The sequence below is a fragment of the Acanthopagrus latus genome, chromosome 16 (genome assembly GCF_904848185.1).
Source record: "Acanthopagrus latus isolate v.2019 chromosome 16, fAcaLat1.1, whole genome shotgun sequence".
NCBI lineage: Eukaryota > Metazoa > Chordata > Actinopteri > Spariformes > Sparidae > Acanthopagrus > Acanthopagrus latus.
The window spans coordinates 8,222,392-8,250,124 of record NC_051054.1 but is presented as its reverse complement, the minus strand read 5'-3'; the positions used below and the strand labels follow the sequence as shown (position 1 = coordinate 8,250,124).

General features: G+C 43.1%; 2 protein-coding genes across 8 annotated transcripts; one reads left to right on the top strand and one right to left on the bottom strand.

The window, feature by feature from the left end:
* On the bottom strand, positions 1-12,694 carry nkx2.9 (NK2 transcription factor related, locus 9 (Drosophila)). 6 transcript variants are annotated; one of them, XM_037125459.1, is made up of 10 exons: positions 12,677-12,694; positions 12,023-12,118; positions 10,634-10,739; positions 8,400-8,608; positions 8,041-8,223; positions 7,594-7,710; positions 6,195-6,293; positions 5,896-5,962; positions 1,253-1,792; positions 2-1,037 (listed from the first exon to the last, which is right to left on the bottom strand). In XM_037125459.1, the coding sequence occupies exons 9-10, from the start codon at positions 1,410-1,412 to the stop codon at positions 466-468; spliced, it is 732 nt and encodes a 243-aa protein (XP_036981354.1). In that variant the 5' UTR covers positions 1,413-1,792; positions 5,896-5,962; positions 6,195-6,293; positions 7,594-7,710; positions 8,041-8,223; positions 8,400-8,608; positions 10,634-10,739; positions 12,023-12,118; positions 12,677-12,694; the 3' UTR covers positions 2-465. The 6 variants fall into 6 exon arrangements, with proteins under 6 accessions (XP_036981355.1, XP_036981354.1, XP_036981356.1 ...); XM_037125461.1 differs by lacking the exons at positions 10,634-10,739; positions 12,023-12,118; positions 12,677-12,694 and adding exons at positions 7,182-7,282; positions 9,428-9,673; XM_037125460.1 differs by lacking the exons at positions 10,634-10,739; positions 12,023-12,118; positions 12,677-12,694 and adding an exon at positions 9,428-9,673 and having other exon boundaries at positions 1-1,037; positions 1,253-1,418.
* A 2,756-nt stretch (positions 12,695-15,450) lies between these two features.
* pax9 (paired box 9) lies at positions 15,451-23,658 on the top strand. Of its 2 annotated transcripts, XM_037125104.1 has the most exons (4): positions 15,451-15,774; positions 16,465-17,079; positions 19,287-19,426; positions 23,173-23,658. In XM_037125104.1, exons 1-4 carry the CDS (start codon positions 15,537-15,539, stop codon positions 23,419-23,421), a joined length of 1,242 nt encoding a protein of 413 aa, XP_036980999.1. In that variant the 5' UTR covers positions 15,451-15,536; the 3' UTR covers positions 23,422-23,658. The 2 variants fall into 2 exon arrangements, with proteins under 2 accessions (XP_036980999.1, XP_036981000.1); XM_037125105.1 differs by lacking the exon at positions 19,287-19,426.
* The last annotated feature ends 4,075 nt before the right edge of the window (positions 23,659-27,733 follow it).

Sequence of the window (27,733 nt, the reverse complement as noted above, 5' to 3'; positions counted from 1 at the left end):
AGAAACAGTTTAAACAGTTAACACCTTTAAAGAAAGTCTCCTTAAAGACAAAAAAAAAAAAAAAGACAGAACAACAAAAAACATTTCTTCCTTCAGACTTCAGGGTAATATAGTGGCTTTGCTGCTACCTCTTCTATCTCCATCTACTTTTTTTGTCTTTGTCTCAACAAAAGTTATTTGTAAAAAATATTACGTTTGAACAGCCTCACATACAAATGCATTATCTCACTGGATAATTAAAAAAAAGCCTTCAGGCTACACCAGTAAGCCCATGCATGAGAGGAAAATAGTCAAAAATAGTCACAGACACGCGCAGAAATATCAAAATAAAAATGTGCAAAATATCCTTCGTTCTATAGTCAACATCTAAATGTTTAAGTTGCTCGAAAAATTTGCAAAAACATTCAGAAAACATTTGATGCAATTCTAAATGAGTCCGTGCATTGAAGAAGTGAGGCCTCCACTTCACTTGAAGGAGTTAAAGGCGACAGAGTCGCTCCAAAAGTCCCTCCAGGCGAATCTGGAGGCCGCGGCGGTGGGAAAGTGCTGCTGGTACCGAGGAGGAAGAGCGACGGGGGACGGGTGCTGCAGAGACGGGTAGGCTAAGGGGAACGGAACCCCCGGAGAGGGAGGTAAACAGCCGGATTTCTCCGTGTCGAGTAAGCAGGTGTGAAATGGTTTCCCGTCCCGGACCAGGATCGGAACAACGACGCGACGCAGCAGCGGAGGAGGATGCGGTATCTCCACGTCCTGCAGCCCTCCCTCCGCCCGGCCTCTCTTCATCTTGTAGCGGTGGTTCTGGAACCAGATCTTCACCTGGGTGGGGGTCAGACTGAGGAGGCGGGCCAGCTGCTCCCTCTCGGGCCCGGACAGGTAGCGCTGCTGACGGAAGCGCCTCTCCAGCTCCAGGGTCTGCGCCTTGGAGAACAGGACGCGGCGCTTCTTGCTCTTTTTGCTCTGGTCGGGCTCCGAGTCCGGGGACGAGTCGTCCGGCTTGGTGGAGTCCGGGGAGGCCTCGAGGCTCCCTTCATCTGAAGCTGCGGAAATACGTGACGATGGTTGGTCAAAAATCATGTGAAATCATGAGATATTACGCATTTTATCCATCCATCTATCCATCTGTTATCTTATAATTTCAAAATAAAACTACATGATGTTAACATTAAAATAAAGACACAAATGGCAATACATTAAGCGTAGGGTTGGTGGATATTTGAATAAATTGCGCTCTACATCCTCGTCATGTACTCACATATGCAAGGACTCCGGTCACAGTCCATCCAGGAGGTGTAGGGCGAGCTGGAGGAGCAGGAGGAGTAAACCGGGGAGGACCGCGGCGCAGCCTCCGCATCCTGCTCGGGCAAATCCAGGATGCTCCTGACGGAAAAACTGAACTTGTTGGCGGCAGCCATCGCGTCCTGTGCGCGTATTCCGGGTTTGTTTTGTCGTGTGAGAGAGGAAAAACAACAACAACACTCAAGTCCTCAAAGTGAATCTATCCAAAGGAGGAGAAGAAGAAGAAAAAAGACGCAGCGGATTCCTCTCCACGTTTACGCGCTGTCCAAACACCAATGTGTGCGCCGGGCTCAGTGTTTACACAAACACGCACTCCATGAGCCGCACACACAAGGCTGCGCCGCTTATAAAGCCTCCTCCTCTTCCTCCTCCGCCGAGCACCTGAATGGCTGGAGTGCTGTCACCCAATGACGGTAGGTGCGGAATGAGAAAAACGCCTCAACAATGAGCGAAGGAAACACTCGTCATCATTACAGATTCGTCCCGTATCGTCAAACTGGGGGAAAACAGATAATGGTAATTGTTGGAGCTGAATCACGTCTTGGGTGGCAACTGACAACAGAGCCCGTCCCATCATCAAACTCTCCCCCTCCTCCCTCCTCCTCCTCCTCCTCCTCCTCCTCTGGCCCAAACAACGTGTCCAACATTTGCATACAAAGTGAGCAATTAGCGCGATGCCCGCGAGTTGGTTTAACTAATACGTCCATTAGAGGCGTATTAATTACAGGCGTGAGAAGTTTGGACGTTTATGGATGTGGAAGACTCCCAAACATGCTTTTTTTTTTCTCTCTCTCCCCCGGAACATTCCTAAGGCATATTTAGGGAATTTTCAACAGGGAAATCTTTTCTTTTTTTCTTTCTTTCTTTTTTTTTTTTTCTTTTTCCAGCCTTCTGGATGATGCATGATGATATTCTAGCTCACGACAGATGAAAATAAATGGTCCAACTTTGCTTTAACGTTCAAAAAAATAGTTTTGAACACTATGTCACGTTGTCATGGGCAGATTTAAGTGTTTATTCGTTTATTTTCAAACTCCTCTTGTGGGCACGAATTAGTGAAGGACCGTGAAGTAGGTAAGTGAGTACATGAATAAATAAATGAATAAACAAATAAGGTAAGTAAATGAATCACTAAGTGCGGGCAACTAGGTAAATGAACAAATACATCAGTGTGTAAGAAAAGAAAGTAAATAAATGTATAGATTAGCGAGTAAATAAGTTAGTAAGTGTGTGAGCACATGAGGTAAGTCACTGAATAAATAAAAAGTAAATAAGTAAGTAAGAATATAAGGTAAGTAAGTTCATTCATGAGTAAATAACTGAGTTAGTAAATGAATACGCAAGTAATCAAGGTATATAAATAAAATGAAACATAAAAAAACAAGTTAAAAAATACATAAATAGACAAATATGTAAATATATAAGTAAGTAAGTGCAAAAATAACTCAATAAAATGTGACCTAATACTGAACCAGTTGTCTAAAATACCAAACATGTCTTCTTAAAGAAGTTTAAATCATCCTTCTGTACTTGTGTTGTTTTATGAACACTTATTAAATGTCCCTATGGTGTTTCCGGATGTTGAATAATGCGCTCTGACTAACGTGTTTATTATTAATTGTGCTGCAAAAGACAAATCGATTGTAAATATGTAGGGTTTTTTCTTCACTTGGACCTCCAAACAGGCTTTTTTTCCCACCTCAGCTCTTGACAAATTGGAGCGGTGAGCGATGAGTGCTGACAAGATTTTATTAATTGGTAATCAAGATTAATTGTTGATCATCCATCACGCCTCACGCACGGAACTTCAATGGAGCGCGTCTGTTTAGTATGATATTTGGAAAAGTCTAAAAGATTTGATAACTTGATGCTAAAGTAGTCTGATCGGAACATGTCCGCGCTGACTTCTCGTCTCTTTCTGTCTCTCCGCACATATAAAACGCATTAAATGCAAAGCGTGAATCCAGCCGTATGTGGGGAGGGCTTCTCCCCCCACACACTCGTATTTGATATTGATATCGGGCCCTCATCCACTTCAGCGAGGCGCATGAGGCCGGGGAAGGAGAGTGCTGGTGGACATGCCTCCCCGGGCGTCCTGGGTGGTCGGACGAGAGGGAACACAAATACATGCCAACCAGAGGAGGGGAACAAAAGGGGAAAATGTAGCCCCGCGTCCGAGACCCGTTGGAAGCATTTGTTCCAGTCAAGATTTTGCATTTGTTCAGTCCCGCAATAATGCCTGATTGACGCCCCGGCACAATGTCCTTTAACTTTGCAGGATAAATCCGAGCTTGTTCCGTGTTGTCATGGTTTTGAATGGAGCTGAAAGGGATCCGGGACACTATCTACTGCTCCGCGTCTGCTGCCGCCAAGTCTATAGTCCGGGAGCAATATTACGTGTGTGATTCAGGACGTATTAAATCCCGTTTACATTTTCAGAGTTCATCGAGTCGGTGACCTGTAGTGTTGCCCCAAAACATATATCATTTTCGCTCTTTACGCACATTACGCACGAGTTTCCCCTCTGAAAACAAACACCACGGGGCAACTTTTGAGATGAGATTTTGCATCACCAATAACTGAGGGAGCGGACTTCCCTTCCCTGCGCACACAACAGCCTCCCAGCGGTTGACAAACACCAGCGGATTACAGTACCGCAGGGCCGCTGGAGTGGATAGTTTACAGAGGGCACTCGATTGGAGAGCAAAAACACGCAAAGGCAAAGAGAAGTCATGTCCAAAGAGCGGGAATTTCTCTGTCCACAATGACCCAGCAGCCACTTAATCTATTTAACACCCGCAGGCTTCAGCCAGAGAGGGTCCTCTGCAGCTCCCAAGAGCTCTCCACTGCCAAATATTTACTCTGTTGTTCAGCTCTCCATTCCCAATCCCTTCCCTCGGCTTAGCCAAATGGAGATTTTTCTCACATGGTTTCCGGATTCAGCAGCTGAAGTGACAGCTCAGACCCGAGCGACCGAGGAGACCCAATGAATGTGCTGCAGACTGATCAGCCAACACTGAGCCACATAGAGCTGCTGACTCCAGTGTTAAATCTTACTTGTTTAAATCTCCCTCCACTCAGAAATGTGTTCTGCCTCTTGTTACTTCATGTGGATATTTGGCCCTCACTGTGGAGAGTTTAACACTAAAATTATGTTTTCAAGTTCATCTGCTGAAGGGCAAAAGTTTCTCTGTGCTCAACTTAAATCTGACATTTAAGAGACACGTACACGGAGCATCATTTTTGTGACATCACAGCGAGTTTCAAAGCTCATGGTTCAATGTGAAAGTAACACAAGTGTGATTAAAAGAGTGCACATCATAGGTTGGTATTTGCATATTGACAGATTATTATTATTTTTTCAATGAGGGATAATGAATATATGTACTTTAATAATTCAAACAATGTATGCAGATGTAATGCAGATTTTTACAACAAGGCTATTGTGGCCAAATAAGTTCATGATAACACAATATTTATAGAAATATGGAGAAAAAAATTGTCTCTGGCAAATTAACACTCAAAATATAAGCGTAGAGAGGTGGAAGAAGACTTGATACCTGCATTACCCACAATGCAACTTGGCCATGACAGTCTGGTTGGAGATGTGGGTGCCTTATGTAAGCTGATGTGATGCCACATAAGGCGATCGGTCAGATTTCAATCAGTCGTCTCTGGAGCCACAAAAAAGCTTTCAAAAACATGCTCATCATCTCAACAGACTGTGATGTGACAAAATTGGAGGAGAAAATGCAGTTATCTCCTTTTATTCTGCCTTTGCTTACTGGTAATTGCTGTTATTGTGCAGCACTTGACTAAACTCAAGTTTTTAAAAGTGTTGTTTGAATAAATCTTTACATGATTTACATAATTCAAATCAGATATCAACGCTATCAAAGTTAACATCTTCTAAGCAAACACCCTCCGGCTCTAACCGCGACACGGCGTCTCAAACTGGGAGCTTTTGTGAGTCGAGCAAAAGAAAGAAAAGATAAAGCCCGGGATGTTTATCTGATTATCCATCACCTAAACATCCACAATGACCCCCTCTGTTACTCCTCACGATGCTCCAGCAGCTGCACCTGCCGCTGGTGTCCTCTCCCTCTCTCCCAGTCCTGTAAATACCATTAGCATTTTGGAGAGGGGCTGCTGTGAGGGGTGGGGGGGGATAATGACTTGGCAGCCACATCACTCTCTCCGCAGTAAACTGGAGTCTTGTGAGGCCGCTTGATCATGAGGCAGCTGTGTGTGAGAGTGTGTGAGTGTGTGTGCGCCGCTTAGTGAAAGTGTGTAAAAATGGAAGTCAGGTTTGTTGATACAGAGCTTTGAGACATGTGTGCCGATGGGATTGTCATGAAAGGAGCTACGCAACATGGGGGAAGTGGGACATCGACGGGCAAGTCCTGACATCAAAGTGTGGAGAAGTGTGTTCGAAAGTAAGAAATAAGGCGACATGAAATGTTTCAGCAGTAAAAGGTAGCGATCAATCATTGCTCTGATTGGACTTACAGGAAATGATTAAATATCAACACTTTGGTTCATCATCTCAGGTCAATGTAAGACAAGAAAGTCTGTAAAATAGAATTATTTACCACTTACTTTTGAGTTGAGCCGCCGGTCAGGGTGGATCTAAGTCCCGGTAAGTTGCCGACATCATCAGACTGATCTGTTTTAAAAGCAACAGAGCAAAAGATCACATTATCAAATCTCTGTGTATTATTTTGTCCTATGTCAAAGAAATACTTACTGCAATTCTCTGGACAAAATACATGTGAGATCAACAACAAGATCAACAGCAAGACCAAACGTGGGAAACACCCGTGCCTGTGCCAAACTCACTCTGTTATATCTATAAGTCGACATGATGCTTGGAAGTGAAGACATTTGAGTTCACTTACGTGCATCATAACAGGCTCTTTAGAAGATCCGATGATGGTCAGTGTTGAACCTCTTGGAGAGGAGAAGGCAGGTTCCACCAACACCACGTAGGTGTGAGGCTGTGGGGGAAAGCATGTGAATGAAAAGATGTGCGAGTGAAAACTGTGGGAATGTCACAGTAACTCTCCCTGTCCTCTGAACACGTGTGTAGACAATCAAAATAACGTTATAAATTCAATATAATGCAATATATTTGTGAACATCTGTAATTCTGTGCATGAGATGATGAATTTGACACAATATTTACATATAAGATGTATGTTTGATGATTTGATCTATGGCTTTGTATTCCTAATGTACTTTTTGCTATACTTCACTAACTGTTAACCTGGACAGTTTGAAAGATTGCCCGTCAGTGTGCATGATCTATCAAATACAAGTGTGACTGAAACCTTGTCTTTCTCAAACTTCTGAGGCATGGAGGGAAGTGTGCAGACGTTATTACATGAGGCTCGGTGGAGATTAATAGGTTTTTTTTTTTCTTCCCAGACTGCGATGCCTGGAGGAAACAGGGGATGTAGGCATCAGTCACTGCCAGTGGAACCACCGATCTCTTGACAGTTCTGACAATCCCGCAATGAGAAATGAAAAACCTTTTCATGTCTGACTTCCTGAACACGAAACCTCTTCACTTCTGAGCGCCGACAAAGACTCTGAACTGACTTTGCTGCTTGTCTGACTTGTTGCACATGTGTGATACTTGGTTGCCCTCTGCAGGACACACTGATGAAAAGCTGTCAAGACGCCTCGTGTTTTAGCCTTCCTCAGCTCTTGTGGGTGGAGTTCAGTTCACTCTCGGGGCAATGCTTTTGCAACCAGGGGTGGAGGAGGTGTAACTTATTCAGAAGCACTGATGCAACGCTGTAAAGAGTCTTCTTTAGTAAGCCCTTCATTGAAAATGTTAAGTATAACTAACAACAACAGAAAGTATATATAAAAATACTCACGCTGCTGCAAGTTGCTGAAGTGGAGCTCATTGCAGGAAGGTTAGTTTTATTAGGAATGAGTCTGCTGATTGTTTTTATGGTTTGTTTGGTTTGTAATCAATCTGAAAATGTGTGTCAGAAAGTGAGAAGTCATCACAACTTACCACATATGCCTAAAAGTACACTTTTTTTTAGTTTTGTGATTAAGCATTTTCCAGATATTCCAATACACTGCAACCCACTCGCCAGAGTAAATATGGGTGATGTAGGTTAATGTTGCCAATGCGCATTTCTGAGAAAACACATGTATGTTGAAACTTTACTTTTAGGTTAAGTTTTATGTTGCTCTGGTTAGGGTTTAGGCACCAAAACGACTTGGTTAGTGTCAGGAAAAGATCATGTCTTTTGCTTAAAGTATATTTGCTTTGCTCACCAACAGCACAGCTGGAGAGAAGTCCCGAGGTCTCGACGACAACATCCAGCTTTTTGTCGCAAACCGATGTGCCCACAACGCCGAGTGGTGACATGCTTGCAAATGTTAAAACACAGTCTGGACCACCAGATGTGGAGACATTGAACATGGACAGATATTAAAGAAAAATGATGATCAGAAAAGTATCCAACTAAAGCTGTTGGATTAATGCAGTGGAGAGAAAAGTGCTGTATTTGCCTGTTCGATGTAATGATATAATGATAATAATATCAATAAATGGTACATTTATTATTCATCAAGCTTTACTTCATGGTTTTAAGAAAGGACTAAATGCTTGTGATCTATTTTTTAAGCTGTTGTGAAGATTTATAAACATCATTTGCAATTTTACGATAAACATTTGCTTAAAAATGGTTAATAAAAAACATGTCAACAATGAAGGGTTACCATTTTAAGTTACATGACGTAGAGCTCTTTGTCTTTGCAGGCTGCTCATGTTGTGCCACTGCTGAATATTCTTTGAGGTCTGGCGTTTGTGTCCCACCAGATGGCGCCACCGTATTTCAGATTAAACGGCCTTGCGCGTCCTCGGTGTGACAGCAGCAGCATCAGTGACCCTCTGCAGACAGTCTGACCACCAAGAACAAGAACAACTACAGAATAAAATAAGTTGCTTTAACATTTCTGATCACTGGCGATGAGGAAGCAGCTGGACAGATGTTTTACCCCTAAAGGTCTGACTGTAGGAACATCTGCTGCTGGATGTCTCCTCTCACAACTTCCGTTTCATTCCAAAATCAACTCACCTCCCTGTATTCGATCCTCCTGCCAAGACGCGCTGCTTCAGATTCCACCAACAATGACACTCGTCACTGCAAACAGCAATAATTAGCACCGGTCTGACGCCATTTGCATGCTGGGAGTGCCACCGCGCCGCACGGAGGCCTTAGGCGCTGCTTCAGCGGCCTGTGACCTGATCTCCTCCCCATCAGGGAGAAAGGGTTACATCACTGAACTGAAACCAAAAAGAAATGGAAGAGAAGTTATTCTGATTTCTATCATTCAAACGCTGGTTCATTTTCCTGGCAGCAGACCACATGCCGGCTCATCAAACAACCAACCCCCCCAAAAAATAATATCAGAGGACTCGTTCCTCAGCATAACCCTCACTGACATTACGCATCTGACTCTGTTTGTTTATGAGGATGTTGAACACTCGCTGCTGCTCGGTAATCTAATAACATTGTGTAAAAAAATAGAATAAATAAATAAAAAAATAAAATAAAATAAAATAAAATGTGACGCTCGTGTGCAGCCCGAGAGTTGACTAATTGCGGGAATGTTTTTTCTTCTTCTTCTGAGTCTTAATGGATCAGGAAATTCAATATAAATCCAATCCAGGTATGACTCAACGGTTCCTCGCAGTTTTGGGCGCACGACGCGGCGGTGTGGTCTGCATCAACACCCCATTTGCACTTTTCGGGGCACAAAAGTAAAACGCCGCGTAAAAGAAGAAAAAAAAAGCGCACTAAAAGGTACGACTCTCCATTATTTTTTTTCCTCCTCCCGGTGTCCTTGGTTCGGGACAAAAAGCGCTCCAAATTAGGGCGGAATGAAATATTTAATGCTAATGGGTGCCAGGTGCCAGACGAACAGATGTCAAAGTGATGTATGCTTAAAAGTGTCGTAAATATTGTTTCTTTCTGTCCCCCTTCTCCGCTGAACTCCGGGGCCTGGCCCCTGAAACACGACTACATACGTCGTTAACCCGCGTTCGTCCTCATTAAGGCCGCACTAAAGTTACCGGGCCACTCAGCCCGGGAGAAGTGCTAACCTGCAGAAGGAGGCTTTAATGGTGTCACCGCCGCTCGGGCCGCAAAGGTTAGGAGTCATCGGTGCGGGTTATTGTAGAGGCGCCGGCCCGAGTGACGGCGTGTCCCTGCTAGGCTGGCAGCCTCCGCACGCTCAGAGCCCCCGCGGTCTTATCTGATTTGTATGGAGCAGCTGGAGGCGACACCACCGACCTCTCCGCCTTAATAACCCGGATTAGTGGCGCGTTTGGATGACAAACTGCTCGGGCCTTGTTTCTGAAAGCACACACACACACACACACACACACACACACACACACACACACACACACACACACACACACACACACACACACACACACACACACACCATAACTCTCCACGCGTGTGTATCCTGTTGCACACGTCAGTCAGTTTGGGGACAGTTAGTATGAGATGACAGACCTCCAAACCCTCCGCGAAGCAAGAAATCACTGCGCGTCCTCCCCCATAACAACCTATTAGTGGTGACTTGGATTTCCCCACAGGATCTTACTGGGAACACAAAACCGGGAACTGGGAACTTTTTTGTCACCCCCTCCTTTTTCTTTTTAACCCAACCACCACCACCCGCTCTCTGCAGATTTCTGAGAAAAATCTGTCCAGGCCCACGAAGAAGACGCAGAAGAAGAAGAAGAAGAAGAAGAAGCAGTTAACGGAACTTCTTCTCTCTGGATACCAGAAGTTTAAGTGATGTCTGGTGTCAGATCCATCCGCGTTAAATGTTTGGAACTAGATTATGATACAATAATAATAATAATAATAATAATAATAATAATAATAATAATAATAATAATGTGAGAGACTGCTCAATTTATCTTCCACACTCATATTAAATAGTTTTTGTTTCTTTTTCTGTGATCTGTAACTTTCAATATTTCGTTTTTGCGTTTTTCTGGCTTTGTTGAAGGATAAATAAACGTCACCTTGTCACCTTGTGATGATATGCTGTACACAACACGGGGGCTGAGCCTGTGTCTTCAAAAATGACACAAGCGCATGAATAAATGAACAAACAGCTGCAATCAGCGCTCTTATTGTTGGACTTTCCGCTTGAGTTGTTCTAATTGTTCCTGCGTCGAAAATCTAATTTACCATCAAGTTACAGCTGATTAAAATAATATAAAAATATACACATCTGAGAGCCCCAGAGCCAGGACCGAGCGACCACTCGAGTCTTTCCGTTTAACCTGTTAAATGACGTCATCTTATCGATTATTCGTGACTTCTTTTGTGCCGTGATGGTGCATCCGTCCGCCTCGTACAGCCTGCATTTCTTGTCAACTGCTCGCAGCTCTGGAAGAAGAATATATCTTCATTTAGTACATTAAAGAGATCAGACGATATTAAAACAAACAAACAAACAAACAAATAAATAAAATATCAGAACGAATGATATTTGTGACCTGGCTGTAATTTGGACATTTTGATGAAACGCTCAGGTGTTTGTGGCTGATGGAGGAATCGTCCTCATCACTCTGCACAGGTGAATAAATGTGTTTGACAGGTTGGGATAAAACTAAATAAAAATAATAATAATAATAATAATAATAATAATAATAATAAACGCGAATCCAAACAATACATGTAAAAACATGTCCACAAATTAAACGTCTGATTCTTTTTGATTCCGACCTAATTTTTCGTCGAGATGTAAATAATGAGACGCCGTTTTTTTGTTGTTGTTTTTGTTTTTGTTACTTTTATTTATGAAATCGTTACTCGTTTGCGTTAATTCGTTGACTAATGGCGCACAGATTACCTTAATCTCACTGTCAGATGACGAACATGCCTCGACTGTGTGACGCGTTCAGACCGAGTTGAATTTCGATCAGATTCAAATATAGAAATATTACTGATTGACGTCTGATTTTAATACACTTTTTTTGTTTTTGTTTTTTTACGCAGACGCGCGTAAAATGGAAGCAGAATAACACCGAACCGTCTCTTCGATCAAACTTCATCGAAATCTGGAACCTAAATCCGCCTGTTTGACTTCGTGTACCTGACGTGGAGAACAGGTATCTCTCTCCCTCTCCCTCTCTCCCTCTCTCCCTCTCTCTCTCTCTCTCTCTCTCTCTCTCTCTCTCTCTCTCTCTCTCTCTCTCTCTCTCTCTCTCTCTCTCTCTCTCTCTCTCTCTCTCTCTCTCTCTCTCTCTCTCTCTCTCTCTCTCTCTCTCTCTCTCTCTCTCTCTCTCTCTCTCTCTCTCTCTCTCTCTCTCACACGCTGCGGCGACAGCAGCTGAGAAAACAAAGTCTATCAAGTCTTCACTTGTCCTAAAATTAAAAACAGACAAACAAAAAAAACGAAACAAAACAAAACCTCTGCTCACACATGAAGGAGATAGCAGAGGCGGGAGTGGCTGCCATCAGCGCACTTTATGGCAGTACACTGTGTACATGTCAACAGAAAAGCCACCTGGCACACTTTTATGACAAAGCAAGTCTCCAGCAACAAAAGAAAAAAAAGGGGGACTGGAGCTGCTGTGTGATTTACACCCGCTGAGATTTGATTTTGCAGAGAGATGAACATCAGAGTGGATGAAGGCGTACCGAGTCATCACAGGTTACACGCTCACCTGGAAACTTCCTTCTTAGCTTCCATTTCTCTGCGCGCCATCCTGTCGGTGGGCATCACCTGAGACGCTCCGTCACTCTGTCGGGGACAAACGCATCTGAAACGGAGCAGCACAGTAAATTATCTCTGACCTGCTCGGCCCGTGAAACCAGTCAGGACCTAAGCAAACACTATTTAACGTGAAAAGAAAGCTGCGACACACAAACAGGTAGAAGATCAGAGCAGAGCAGCGATACATCATGAAGCAACTCCAACAGGGACGAGAGCTGATCTAAAAAAAGGGGGAAGAGAAGAAGAAATCTGGACACATCAAAATTATTTTTAGAGTTGTTATTATTATAATAAATGAGCTGCCTTCCAACCCTCATATTTCAAAGTGTAAAACAAAATTATTTTATTATTTTAAGATATTTTTTAAAATATTTTTTTTGTTGTTGTTGGTGTTGTTGAGAGATTATTATATTTGTAAAGTTTAGGGCTTCTGGCGCAAAGTCACCTGCTGCAAAGGTGCACGGAGGAGGGAGAAAGTTTCAAGAGGTCAACACGTGTGGCATACAGAACTTCACTCACTTTTTAAAAACATTTTAATACACATTTTATATATATACATATATATAATATAATATATAATTATTATTATTTTTTACTCATTTACCTTAAACTTGATGTGGGGGGAAGCTCCGCAGAAGACGTTTCGTTACTGCAAACAAGACGGAATTATTAGAATATTATATTATTTATATATAAAAAAGTCACACTGACACTGAGTGCTGTTACACTTACTGCACATCCAAAACGCAACAAGACATTATATCTTCACCCCCTCAAACAAACACACTTTAAAGACAGAACCATCATAAAAAAAACAAAAAAAAAACATTTTTGCTGCGTTTATCATGAGACGTCTGCAGCAAATCTCCCCAGCGTTTGTGACGCAAAGGCCCATGAGGACAAATCCTGCTGCCAAACCAAGCAAGACGGCACGAGACGAGGGAATGAGTGAGTGTAATAAGTCGGCGTGTCCTCCCGCTGAGAGCGGCGGCCGAGGCCTCTCAGTCCATTGTTACACAATTTGTCTGATAAACGACTGTGGACGAGTTTGGGCCGGTGAGCTTCACACACACACACACACACACACACACACACACACACACACACACACACACACACACAAAAGTTATAATAATTATGATAATCATTGTAATAATGATAATGAAAATAACAATAATTAAAACAATAATTATTATAACAATAATTATAATAATCATAATAATGTAACTGTATGGGCATTTTAAATGTTGCGTTCAACATCCCGAAATATATATATTTTTTCCACACCAGCTATTTAAAGTTAACTTTCTGCAGTTGTCCTATGATGTCATTAATCAGATGAGCCCGGTGACGCGGCTGCAGCATCCTCAGGTGAACATCCGTCAGATCACAGCGACAGCAGCAAAAAGGGAGAAGGTGTCCGCTCAGCCTCACCCCCCAAAAAAATCCAGACGATGGAGACCTTTGATCCCTCACCGCTGACCTTGTGTTATTTCAGCCACCGGAGGAACCTCAATGGAAACAAGCGGAGCACGTTTCCCCACGGTAAACATTATCCTTGACGCATTAGTGGCCTGGGAGCTGAGCCGGGTGAGTAGGCAGGCAGGCAGGTGGGGGTGCAGGACAAAAAGAGTGAATTAAAAAGGTGAAATAAACCGACATGTAAACGCAAATATATCCAGAAAAGTGTTAAATTAGGCCTCCTTACAGTGACTCGCACTGACGCCAAAAACGCGCCGTGACGCGCGCAATTTCAGAGAGCTGTTCCATCCTGGAAAAGGTGGGAAATAAAAAACAAAACAAATATAGGTATACAGTAGTATGTCCCCCCTTCACCAGCCTCCGTGCTGAAACAAATACTGGGGAACACTTTGTGTACATTTTGGCCCCTCACAGACGCGTCGGTGTTTAATGTCAGCAGAGGGTTTTTCAACAATAATCCTAATTGCACGGCTGTACAGGAGCGCCTCTGTTTGATGTTTACACGCACGTTGATCCCTCTCGGGGTTGCGCAGAGATGAAGGTCAGTCATGCGCCTTGGCCTTTTTTAAAAAGAAAAAAAATATGACACGAGAAAACCCAAAGCATGTGTCAAAGTGAGAGTGGAGGGAAAGAGAGCGAAGGCGCAAAGTTATGGCGTGTGTTTGTTTCTCGTGTCGGGAAGCAACAAATCTTTCTTATTGCTTGTGAGTGTTTTTTTTCTTTCTTTCCTGAGAGCAGAGGTAGTAAAGTTAGAAAATAATCCATTTATAAGATCTGCAAGCTTTGGGTCTGAAATGTAATTATGGAAAGGCTGAAACTTAAAAGGTCGTTTCTTTATCATTTGTGCGTCAATGCTCTCTGTGCGTAATTGCCAAAAAAAAAAGAGTTTGGCCTTTAGCCTTAATGCAAATCAAATGGACGCTCGGTGTAAAATGTAGAGGCGAATGTTAGAGAGTTAAAACAACACCTTAAAGTGTACCGTCGTTACACACACACACACACACACACACACACACACACACACACACACACACACACACACACACACACACACACACACACGTGAAAATAAATCACAGAAAATTCAATTTAAAATTGGCACGAGAGATAAATCTGGCGCGCGTTTATTTTGCAAACTGCTCGACTTGGGGGGATTCCTTCCAGAGGTGAAACACGTGTAATCGCCTCATTTTCATCCAAACATCACCACCGTGAGGGATTTGTTTTTTTGGCGTGTTTTATTTTTTTCAACAAAGTGTAGCAGCCGGTGCTTGATGCGTAAAGGAGAGTCAGAATGTGAAAAACACAAATGAAAATAAATAAAAGACCATGGGCGACAAATGAGGGAATAAAGTGAGATAATCCTCCAGCGCGCTGGAGATACAATTTACAAACATCACCCGGCCAATCACATTACTCAAAAACCAATCATTCATTTCCTCCCATTTCCTTAATGATGCCATTTAAAAGGCTGAGATGAAGGGTGGTGTAGTGGAGCGTAAAAGCCACCCAAACTCAGGTTCTCCACCTTTTATGTTTTCTCAATTTTGCACTTTTGAGTTTAAGTTTAAATCTCTTTTATGAACAAAACAAAACTTCAGCATGAAGTGAATGATACGTTTTTATTTCATTTGAAAGGTTTTAATTGCAGAAGTTTGTGCGCTTTCATGAAACACTTTCTGAGGTGATGGCTCCTCGTCACCACGATGAGCTTCATCTCATCCTTTTAGATTTGTCCCCCCCAGCACAGCTCAACATGTGGAGATCTGATCCAGGGTCTCGATATGGCATTATACTCACCCTATCTGTCTCAATAACAAACGCATTCATGGTGGTATATCCACAGCTTTGCATTCTGATGGGAGAGAGCAGGACGAGGAGGAGGACTGGGGGGAATCTCTGCGGAGTTGTCATGTCAAACTTTTGGACCAATAGCAACGCGGCTCTCAGCAAACTCATAAGTCTATTGGCGAGCGGAGCCAATGACTGGGGGAGAAGCGTTGGAAGTCCAGCCTCCTGATTTCAACAGATTGAAATGTAAGCCTGTCTCCAGCGCCGTCAGGAAACAGATCGAGATTTTTGTTCCTCTTGTTCCTTATCGCGCAAGACGATTTTCTTGGACGCGGTTTCGGACGGTGGACACGCTGGACGCGGAGCAGGACCCACGCAGGAGGCACGAACCGGACACCGTATTCTTCGTTTGCGGCTTTAACACTATGGGTGAGTTCAGTGTCGTGTCGGGTTTTTCTTTTTCTTTTCTTTTTTTTTCTTTTCTTTTCTTTTTTTTTTTTGCTTCTTGTTAGGGATGCAAGCGAGCGGTCCAACGGCAAGGTGGGGAAAAACACAGCGAGATTTTGTCTGTGGGAGATGTTTTGGCGGGTCGTTTTAGCTGCAGATCCAGCGGGGAAGAAGCCAGCAGACTGAATCGTTACATGTGCCAGTTTACGCATGAGTTCTGGCAGTGAGCGCTGGACATCCGTGTGAAGTTAAGCCTGCGTGAACGACAGCTATCAGTCAGCTACTGGCTGGTACTTTTCACCCAAACATTATACTTAACTGTAAGTCACAATCTGGTGTTTAAGGAAGTTTAAGGGAAACTTTATGGGTGGAAACGCATGAAGTTCAAAAATATGCGCTAGTGCGTAAAGATGTTTTTACACAGTGGGGTAGTTTTGGTTTCACAAATGATAATAATGAAAAAAAAAAAAACTTGGAATAAGATGATTAAAAATTCAGTTTAACACTTACCATCTTTGCCAGATTTGATTGTGCACTCTGGTGTGTTTGGTAAGAAATATCAGGCTTCACATGTGTGGTTTAACCCGGGTCACAGCTTGGCAGGGCCTTGGTTTGGTTACCTAATCACTTTCTCATTGTTCGGCCTGCTTGTGTGTTTGTTTCTGACACCAGAGCCAGCCTTCGGTGAGGTGAACCAGCTCGGCGGTGTTTTCGTGAACGGCAGGCCGCTCCCCAACGCCATCCGGCTCCGGATAGTGGAGCTGGCCCAGCTCGGGATTCGACCCTGTGACATCAGCAGGCAGCTGCGCGTCTCCCACGGCTGCGTCAGCAAGATCCTGGCCCGCTACAACGAGACCGGCTCCATCCTCCCGGGGGCCATCGGAGGCAGCAAGCCGCGGGTCACCACACCCACCGTGGTCAAACACATACGGACATACAAGCAGAGAGACCCGGGGATTTTTGCCTGGGAGATCCGGGACAGGCTACTCGCCGACGGGGTTTGCGATAAATTCAATCTGCCCTCCGTCAGCTCCATCAGTCGGATCCTGCGCAACAAGATCGGGAATCTGTCCCAGCAGAGCCAGTACGAGTCGGGCAAGCAGGCGCCTCATCCACCGCCACAACCAACGTTACCCTACAACCACTTGTACTCATATCCGACGTCCAAAGTGCCCACTCCCCCTGGCATGCCCACCCTTCCCGGACACATGGCCATGCACAGGATATGGCCCTCCTCGCACTCTGTAACAGATATTCTGGGGATACGGTCTATTACTGAGCAACAAAGTAAGCATGGCTGCACGGAAGGGGGCGGGTTGCATTTGTTTACTGCGCTACATTCAAACAACTTTTGAAGGGGTTTTGCGCGCAAGAGTGCGAATGTGTGTGTGTGTGTGTGTGCGCGCGTGTGTGTTTGACAGAGAAAGTGGATTTATTTTCCTCTTTGAGTTACTCTAATTGTCCTTTATAGGCCTCCGAAAGTAACTATCGGGATGTTATAAACTCACAGGCCTCGGTGAGAGAGAGAGAGAAGAGGGGGGGTCACAGAGAGAGTTTCAGTGGCATTTGACCTGCCTGCTGATATTGATTTGAAAAAGGGAGCGCAGGTTAGCTGAGGAACAGATGGTCCGGCTCGCAGTAATAATTAAGAGGCGGATGTGGAATATTAGAGGGACAGCGGAGGGAGAAGGCGGTGGAGGTGAAGCGCATCAAAAACGAGGTACGCTGCAGACATTTTGTGCCGCGCCGCCGCATCGGAGGAGCCGGCAGCTCGCATTCAGACGCGGTTTTTTTTTTCCTCGCTTGCTTTTGCTTCTGGTTGCGTGTTGTTTGTCGCATAACGCGTCGCATTTGCAGGTAGGGGCCCAGATTGCGTTTGGACTCGGACTCCAGGCCACAACTGTTTTGGAAACAGTTGAAACAGGATCCGGCATAAATCAGTTGTTAATGGCCGGCTCGGTGTTTTGTGTGTGTGTGTGTGTGTGAGAGAGAGAGAGAGGGGATATTTTTCTGAGAGCCCTTGTTTTTTCCCAGTGGCAGGAGAGAAAAAAGGTGTGTGTGTGGGGGGGGTGGGAAGCGCTGTCAAGTCCATTGTGAGGCAAAAGCAAGTCCTGCTGTCAGGATTCATGGCTGCCCAGCGCTGAAAAACACACGGGCCGGCTCCTCTGCACAGGCGAACTCGGGGGAATCTAAACAAGACGAATGTCGCGCACATATCCACGAGAAATCACAGAGAGATAAAGGATGAAGGATGAAGGAAAAGGGCTGTGCTTTCATAAACAATTGGTGCATTTGTAAATTATTAGCAGATGTTTTTGAATGCTTAGTTTTCCAGTGCTTTTGGTGAGGTGAGAGTCTCATTTTACACCAAAATGATTTAACCGGTTCGATTGTTTTTTTTTTCTTTTAAATATATAAAAATAATTTGGAATTTATGGAAAATGTTGGATTTTAGTAAATATATATATATATGAGGAAACGTGCAGGATTGTTTATCATGAACTATTTTAACTCTTTTTATTCTCTTTCATTTTGACGCGCACGCTGGGCACACACACACACACACACACACACACACACACACACACACACACACACACACACACACACACACACACAGGCTGCATGGAGTCGATTGTTGTGGGTGAGTTCAGGCGCGCGCATCGACAGTATTACGCAAAAAGGGCTCTTTGTCAAAAGTTCTGACTTCAGTGGGTTTGCCTCTCCAAGTGTTTACTCTGACGACTGAGTGCAATATAATGTCAGTCACTCACGAATGGAGGGAGACGGCGGAAGTCGATCTGAATGGTCCCCCGACAGGAAGACAGTTCTGGTGGGTTTGAAACGTCTCTGACCCTCAGAGTTGTCTGCACATCTCCAGCTCGGGGCCTCAGTTTGAACCTCAGGTGGAGCCAAAAACACCTTTACTTTCACTTTTAAAGGTTATTTTACTTTCACAAGAGTTCAGCCGGGTTTTTACTCGAAATCCTGAACAGAGGAAAAAAGTTGAGGCCTGGTGACGTTTAATGAATCACGGTTAGAGAGGATTTTTTTTTTTTTTTTACAGAAATAAGAGGAAATATCTCAAACTCCATTTTTTAAGAAGCGTCACCTGCAGATAATAAGACAGTATAATAACTGACACAATATCTGATCGCGTGAATGTTTGAGAAAAGGCGATCAAAGGTGGCGTTTCGTCTGGTTTCTCTGCAAACTTTTACGCGCGCGGAGCTCCATTGATATATGAGCTAATTGTGCGTCAGATGACAAATAACCGCGCTCCAGTGCAAAATGTCAAAGGGTTTATTGTCTCATGCAGCCTGGCTAACCTTGGCCTGCTGATGGCTGCATGGGTTAGTATCACCGGTCTGTGAGGGTCTTTTTTTTTTTTTTTTTTTTCCTCATAACCTCCAAAAAAAAAAAAAAAAAAAAAAATCTCCCCTCTGATTTTTCCTCTCCTCTCTCTTCTCTTTTTTCTCTTTTTGCCCCCCCAGTTAGTGACAGTCCATCCTTTCCCAGCGCCAAACTAGAAGAATGGAGCGCTATAAGCAGGACTAATTTCCCACCAGCAAGCTCTCCACTAGTCAATGGCGTGGATAAACCGCATTTAGACCCTGAAGCAAAATACACACAGGTAAAACAAAAATGGACACCTCTCATTTTTCTTATTCAGCTCAAATGCAGCACCAGTGAAAAGGAGTGTATCCAAACCTTCTGGCAACCAAGGCTGTCAATCTACCAAAGTATTTTTCCTTTTTAAATATTATAATAATTATGTGGCTTGGTCATTTCCCTTTCACAGCATTAATGCGCTCCTTATGTTGGCTATAATATCTGATTTCTTTTTAAATTTTTTTTTTTATTTCGGCCTGAAGCTGCAGTTCCTGTAGGCCCTGCTGCCGCTGCTGCATGGTCACCGCTTTTATGAATCATCCGAGTGTGAATTATTTCATAATCAGTGGGTCAAAGAGTTTTTGGGACAGCCCAGCTATTCTCTCGTTTCTTGTTTTCCAGCTTGGAATTAATTGTAGCGTGCTTAACACTCAGAGAAACTGGCTGGGCCCATAAAATATGAGTCAGGAAAGTGATATGTGGTGTGTTTTCGGTTTTCCTGGTGAATTATTCAAGCACAGGCCCAGAGTTATTATGATTTTTGTTTAATGGGATGGTTTAGTGCTGGAATCCACGCATGGTTTTTTAGCCAAGATATTGAACTCCATAAGGAAAACTGCATTTTTTGAATTGTATTCAGGTTTTTGCGCGAAAGTAACGCCGCTGTGAGGCTGGTACGTTGTCTGAGGCGAGAGTCGCGCAGGCCTAATATTTCGGCGTTTTAATGTGTTGAATGCGACAAATAGGCGTGAAATAGCCGCTTCTGAAACATGGCAGGAGCGAGGTTTAATCATTCATCGACGCCGAATCGCGCACATGACACAGTTTCATATTAAATTAAAAATAGTTGGATTTCTTTTTTTTTTTCAAGGATGAAAACACATGGCAAAATAAAAAATATAGTACCCTCTAAACAATTTGTATATCCTTTTTTTTTAAATATAGATATATATCTATATATATATATATTTATATATATAACTAAATGTAGTACGTTTATGTGAAGTGGGCTTTCATTTTTTGGTCTTCCTTGGCTATGATAACGCCAATATTTGCGCGCATGCGTGCTTGCTTTCTCTCATATTGACAGGGCGCGTTTCTCGTCAAACCAGACCAACAAGAGGAAAAAAAAAAAATACAATTTCATGCCGCATAATTTATTTTGCCACTTTATCGCGCTCATTGCGCGGAGAGCAGCGCCGATGCTGCGAGATTAGGAGCGCTTCTGAAGTTAACAGCAACAGAGTGGACACACTACACTGTCTGAGCGGTTAGCCAACCGGCTGCACACACACACACACGCACACAGACAAAAAGTGAGCCATTAAAAGGCAGAAAATAACAACTCTATAAATTACTGAGTTTATTGCATGAAAAACAAAGGATGGTGAAGCGAGCAGTCTTTTCCACCAGGATTAACCGTGGCCTGTGTCACTCAGGACTTTTAATACAGGCGCGTCTCAGCCTGCAGAGATGTGATGTTAAATTAGTCTGTTTGTGTGTTTGGGAGAAGACGGTAAAACAGATAGATGTCATGCGAGGATCGTCTTGGAATGGACGCCGAAAAACTGAAAACAAGTTTTCAAACGACAGTTTATCTTCTTCATGTCATGTTTTTCCACATTTTCTTGGAGCCAAGGGCCTTTTATTTTTAAATTCCCTCACGGTTGGGAGAAACGCGGTAAAGGTCTTTTATTTTTTATTTTCAACTTTTTGAAGAGTTTTGTCAGATATGAGTCGTTTGAGGCTGCGGTTAGTGGGCTCACATGTGGCCTATAGGCGCTGCTCGGAGGGCAGGGGCACCCATGGGACTCTCAGGTTTTTAACTAGAGGAGAAAGAAGAAGAAGAAGAAGAAGAACGTCATTAAATTAGATTTAAGGTTAAGTCACGAGCTCAGTGCGCGCAGCAGCGAAAAAAGTATAACTTGCTTTATATATATGTGTATATATTATATATATCTATATATATAGATATATATATTTGTTCATGGCAGATTGATGTTTTCAAATAGTCCAAGGCTTTAATGATTTATCTGAAATATAAACAAAGGCATCCGAGCGTGACGAAGTTAATCCGTTTGAGTTGTAATTATTTGGATGAATGGCGTCATTGCTTTTATTATTCATTATTCAATTCTGCTTACTACTTGTTCTTAATGATGGCCGAATAAAAGGAAAGGCATCAATTACCAACGCACGTTATTAGAATTAAATATTCTCATCAACAGAAGAAGAGAAAACTATTTTTTTCTTTAAATTTCGCACCTTTTAAATGGAAGTTTTGTATGTGGGTGGATTTTTTTTTTTTTGCATTGTATTGTATTAAGTAAATCTAAATTTTAAGATGGGTCTAGATATAATTCAGTTTTATAGTATATCCACCTATATGGATAATTGGTGGTGAAGTACGGGTGGACAAAATAACAGGTACGTCTGAACAAATGATACAATCTGGCACAGGAGCACTGCTACAAATACACCTTTTGATGACTTTTATTTAATGTTCTCTGTGTGCATCGTACTGTGAGGCGCTCCTCCTCATTTTGTATTTGTGCTGTAGTTTTGTGTTACACATGCAGAAGATGTGAAAATCCTTGGAAAAATCTTTAACGAGAGAAACTGATTTAAATGGAAAAGAAACAAAAAAAGCAAACATTATTTTAAAACGCAGCCTCAAGCCTGCGAGCCCATTTGTGAACTCAGCGTCGATCATTCCAGCATTATCACACCCGCAGTCACCGAGAGACACCCACAGTCACTCAGCATAGACCCGCAGACACCCTAAATGGCGTGTGTACACACACACAAATCCAGTTTTCACTCTATGGTTACGTTTTATAATCACCGCAAATGTCAAGTTATGTCGAGTTAATTTTTTTTCACATCTATTTTCAAAAAATAGCCGGCGACTTTGCCAGTCGTGCAAAGAGGTCAAAGAATCCCAAAAGGTCCCGATTTTAGAAATAATTCTCAGTAGTCGCAGACCACCCAGAAACAGAAATTCAGCCTCCCTGGTCAAATGCTTTGGTGAATTCCTCAAGTTAAGTCCTGTCGCCGTGCCAGAAAAGCAAAGCCCATTCATTCATGCTTCGAACCCTGCGCTCGCCTCATTCTCTATCATATTTCCCCTCTTCCTGTCCTTTCACTCTCAATCTCTCATGACATCTGTTTTGTGGCGCCCCCGACCGCCTCCGTCTCCCATCGTCTGACGTGGTGTATCACTGCCGCCGCCGGAGAAAAAAAAAAGCGTCCGCTCTCTCTCAGTTCGAAATTATACGGACATAGATGGGCGATCATGCATGTAGGGGTTTTCATACATGTTTAATATGTTCCAGGGGCATGAGGGCGCATAATTGATCATTCATACTTTCATCAGAAATTGGGAAAAATGGGGTTTTCTTTATGTGGTGGCTGTGAAGTTTGAATTTCTGCTGTTTACAATTCAACCAACATCGCTTCTCCTTTCACTTTCTTCCTTCTCCTACAGCTTGCCTCAGCCTTTCCCCTGTTATAACTCAACTGCTCGTGTGTGTGTGCGTGTGCGTGTTGACCTGTGGCAGGGTCTGCCACCAAATAATGTAGCTAAAAGTGGAGGCCCTGCCTCGCATTCCTCTCTTAAGTGACTAGATTTAACGAGGCAAATAATTTCCTTTTCTTTTTTTCCTTCCAATGTTGGAGGAGAATCGCTCACCACGATTTTCTACCACCGAGCAGCGACCTTTAAAAATCAATTTCACCTGCTAACGTTCTCGTTCCTTTTGTCCCCAGACGCCGAATGGATTGCCCACAGTGAACAGCTATGTCACAGCACCCAGCATCCCTCCCTACCACCCTCCCACCCAAGTGTCTCCCTACATGGGGTACAGCGCCACCACCTCGGCCTATGTGACCGGACCCACATGGCAGCCGGCCAGTGGCAGTGCTCTATCTCCCCACAGCTGTGACATCGCCGCCCCTCTGGCCTTCAAGAGCATGAACCGCGACGCCATCCACCCGGTCACCGCCTCGGCGCTGTGAAAGTCAGCTCCACAGACTGATGGGGGAGAGGAGGAGGAGGGGTGGGGGGAGACAGTGAGGACATTTTTTTTCATTCCTCCTTTTTCTATGAAGGACTCGGCCCCCAGGACCCATATTTGTGCCGCTCTGTGTGTGACCTCCTCCTCCTCCTCCTCGTCCTCCTCGTCCTCTTCGTCCTGCACACACTCAGACCAAAAGACATGAGAGGAATAAACAGTCTGTCAAATTTTTTTTTTTTTAAACTACAAACTTGCAGGACAGGTGTACTGAAGAACTGATGTATGACTTCCTCCACATCCGTCGACACAATTCCCTCCTCTCAGATTCTTTACCGCACACTTCTGCAAATGTCTTTGGGCAAAAAAAAAAAAAAAAAAAAAAAAAAAAAAAAATGGGGTAATGTACAACTTCATGAATAAGCAGTCACAGAAGAGGGAGAGAAAAAAAAAATCTACAACTTTGCATTAGTGTTTCAGGGTGCTTTATTAACTGCTATTGTTTTTTTTATAAGTTTGTATGCTTGTTTTTTTGTGTGTGTGTGTTGTAATGTTTTGATAAAAGCAACCGTCTAATGGAGCATCGTTTCCCCCCCCCCAACACACACACACACACACACACACTTCTCTTAAAATGTAGCCGGTGCGAGAGCTCCAGAGAGAAGTTTATTTATTAGATTAAGGTACGTTGAATGAAGTGCAATTAGCCTTATGAGACAGGATGGGAACCTCCACGCACGTTTAGACAAAATTGGCATTGGTCTTATGTTGGAGTCGAGAGCATTAATTGACAAATGTTGCACAATGAAATTGAATGTATCTTATTAAACTGTTTGGCTGTTATTGGAGTTTGCCGGTCGTGTGGAGAACTTTTATATTGACCTTTTTATTTAAAATGTCCTCAATCATAACGTGATTGCGACTATGCTAAATTCAAGGTAATGTAGCCGGGGTCTGTTTTACATGAGCAGGAAACTGCTTTCCATAAAACAAAAAAAAACAGTGCTCGTCCAAGGCCTGTATTTTCTATTACCGAACGTCACGGCTCATTAGGAAAGTTCATCAGAAGTGCTTTGGGTGTTTGTCACCACACTGAGCCATTCTTTTTTGAATGTTTTGGCCATTGAAAACTCACCTCATTACACTTAATGTGGCCCCATCTACTTTAATTTACGGCTGGACGTTTAGCTCGACGACTAAAGGAAACATGGGCTAAAGAATATGTAAAAGCAGTGATAAAATTTGCACCATTTTCCAAATAAAATTAGCATCTGAAGCATTTATTTCATGGCGAAGACGAAGCACTAAAAATATAAAATATCTACAATTACCAAAAAATAGACGTAGTAATTTTAATGTCACTGTTGGTACAGAAAAGGCGTCTTCAGTAACTATCTGTCTTATATGTTCTTTTTTTTTTTTTTTGTGAGCCCTACTTTCCTTTCTAAATAATAGTGAAAGTCTACTGCGGAGGTGCCCAGATGTTTTACTTTGGAGGGCCAGTAATTAAACTTTAAAAAGGTGCACAATGTAGTCTTTTTTTTTTTGGGAAGACATTTTTATGAGGAGAGAAAATCTTTATTGAACCTAATAGACAAACTCTTCATTTTCATGACTGAATAGACAAAAGGCGGACCCTGCCAGGGGACTTTATTTTCCTCTGAGAACAGCTTATGTCAACTCAGTGATGGAAAAAATAAATGTTTCTGAGTTTGTATTATTACCTCATTAATACTGTAAATATTACAATTTGAAGAGGTTGAATTTACCCTCCAAAACTACGTTGTGCCCCTTTAATGGTGGGCTACACGGCTAAAACAAACACCTCTTGTTATTTTATTGTAATGTTTTGTTGATGTTGATGCAAAATGACACTAGGATCCCATGTTCCATTAGTTGGCTGACAAAGTTTACTTTACCTCACAAAAACAGCAGAAACATTATTTTAATATTTTTTTTAATTATCACTAATAAATATCTGCTGAGCCACTTTGGGCAGCCCTGGTCCAATGTCATGTTAATCTTAAACAGCTATAAGTCACAAAGAAATTTTGTCAGTAAAGCGTGTGTGAGGCACACTAAATTAAAACATTGCTGCTGCATTAAAAATTGAAAATCTGTGCGAGAGGGGGACTCCCCAGCCTCCGGGGGTTGAGGTGGAGTCCACGTGCATTCAAGGAGCCACAAATAGGCTCATTGGCCTGCGGTCTCCAAGGTCATCAGACATGTGACCCAAACGCGAACCTTCAAGCAGCCGCAAAACAGCCAAATAGGGCTTGTCAGGGCCAACTCAACATGTTCATTACAAAAGAAAAAGCACATGGCCCCGGTTGACAAATGACATGTTTGCAAAATGATGCAAAAAATACTTTTTCTGAAAGTTTTGAGGGGGGAAAGTGTAGTGTAATAAATTATGAGTATGTCTGGCAAGCCCTGTCAAGCCCTGCAGCGGAAAACCAGAGAGATTTAAACTAGCCGGGGCCCAGCGCGGATGTGGAGGTTTTTTTTTTTTTTTAAGATTAATAACTTGATAAAATTGCTCACCTGCTTCTTTTTTTTTTCCACATAGCATTACCTGCTGCCGGGGAGGGGTGGGCTCAGAAGGTGCTTGGGTTTACTTTCCATTCCTCCTGTGTTACAGCATAAACAGTCCTTCCGTGTGACAGTGTCAACAGTCCTCCCCCGCGCAGGAGCTGATTTGACTTGGAAAGCACTCTTCCCCGCATCCAGTGGTCACGGACCGTTGCTCAGGGATCGTAGTGTTTCTTTGACCGTACGTGAACCACATCACAGGGGACGTGATGATACACTTGCTGTACCAGCCAGCCCTCACGGCCACCCCATTACCCCGCACCATCCATCACGTAGGCCCACAGTAAATGATGGTGAACTCTCTGAGTGGCATGAAAAAGTCGTTACATGCTCTGTTTTTTTTTTATTTATTTTTTTTACCTCAGCCTACAAACAACAAGGCCAAACAACTTTTCCTTTCAACTAAGCTACATGAACGGAGCACAGTCTTGTTAGTCTCCTCTGACTCATGCAACAAAATTAAAATGTGGTCGTCTTAATTGACACCAGTTTTTATACATATATATATAAAAAAAGGGAAAAATAGGAACAGCGTGTTTTCTAGACAGGAAGAATAGCTTCTCGAAAGTCTAATGATCCCTGCTCTTGTAGTCTAATGTTGGTCAGCTTTATGGAGGCGAAGGTCTAAAAGGCGTAGTCTTAAAAATAGGGGCAGACACGTGTTTATAATTAATGATGCCGAGTCTGACTTCAGTGTCATATGGTTATCTTTACTTCTCCACATGCAATCAGAAACAAGACAGCCGTTTGCAGAGTAACACAGAGCAGGGTAGGCAACAACCGGGTGAAAACGCAGCACTTCATGCGTGTTACTGCTCAATGAACAGTTCTTAGAAGAAGCTGACAACAGCCAGAGTGTTTTCTTAATGCCCTAAAACAGCAATTTAGAGCAGACAGGTGAGTAAAACCTCTTAAAAAAAAAAAAAAAATCACAACATGTCTGGTTTGGGGGTCTTTGGTATGTAAGTGTGAGCATGTGGGTTCTCGTGTTCGATCGCACCGAACGTGCCTCCGTCTGTTTGTCGAAGAAACTGATGGAAAGTTTCTGAAAAGCCGCTAAACATTCAACTTGGCAAGCTGCTGTTGTTCTTTCGTGTCATTTAGTATCTTTTTTTTCGTCGACGATCAGCCATGCGAGTCAACTGCTGGCTACATCGGAATCTATTCGCAATTGCATCGTCTGTTTTTGCAGAAAAAAGGGAGAAAAACGATGCCGAGAAAAGCTTTTGCCTCTGTAAAATTGAGTTAACATTTATTAGCCAAGCAAATTTAAAGGGAACTTTTGTAAAGTCACTTACATTTTGAGGTCGCGAACCAGAAACAAAACTAGTTGCTTGCAAATTGCCAAAAAAAAACCCAACTCAAAGGTTTTTTTTTAAAATTTGGTTTAGTTGTCATTATCATTTCATGCTAGCTAGTACTAGTGCTTTTCCCCCTCCCTCACACCTAATCAGTCACACACGTCACACGTTTGCCCGCAGAACCATCTCCAATCAGCACCTCCGAAAAAGGCAGAACCGCCTCACGCGAGCATGAAAACATTTACGCAAAAAACCAAAGACGTTGTTTCCGTCAGCGGTTTTCTGCGCGCAATACTTCAGAACGCTGATGGAAACATGACTGCTGGCATGAATCACTTTGCTTTTCTTTCCACTTGTAGTGTAAATCCTGGACATTCTAATCTATTTTAATCATTAACCGCGTCTGCCGTTGAGAGAGACAGG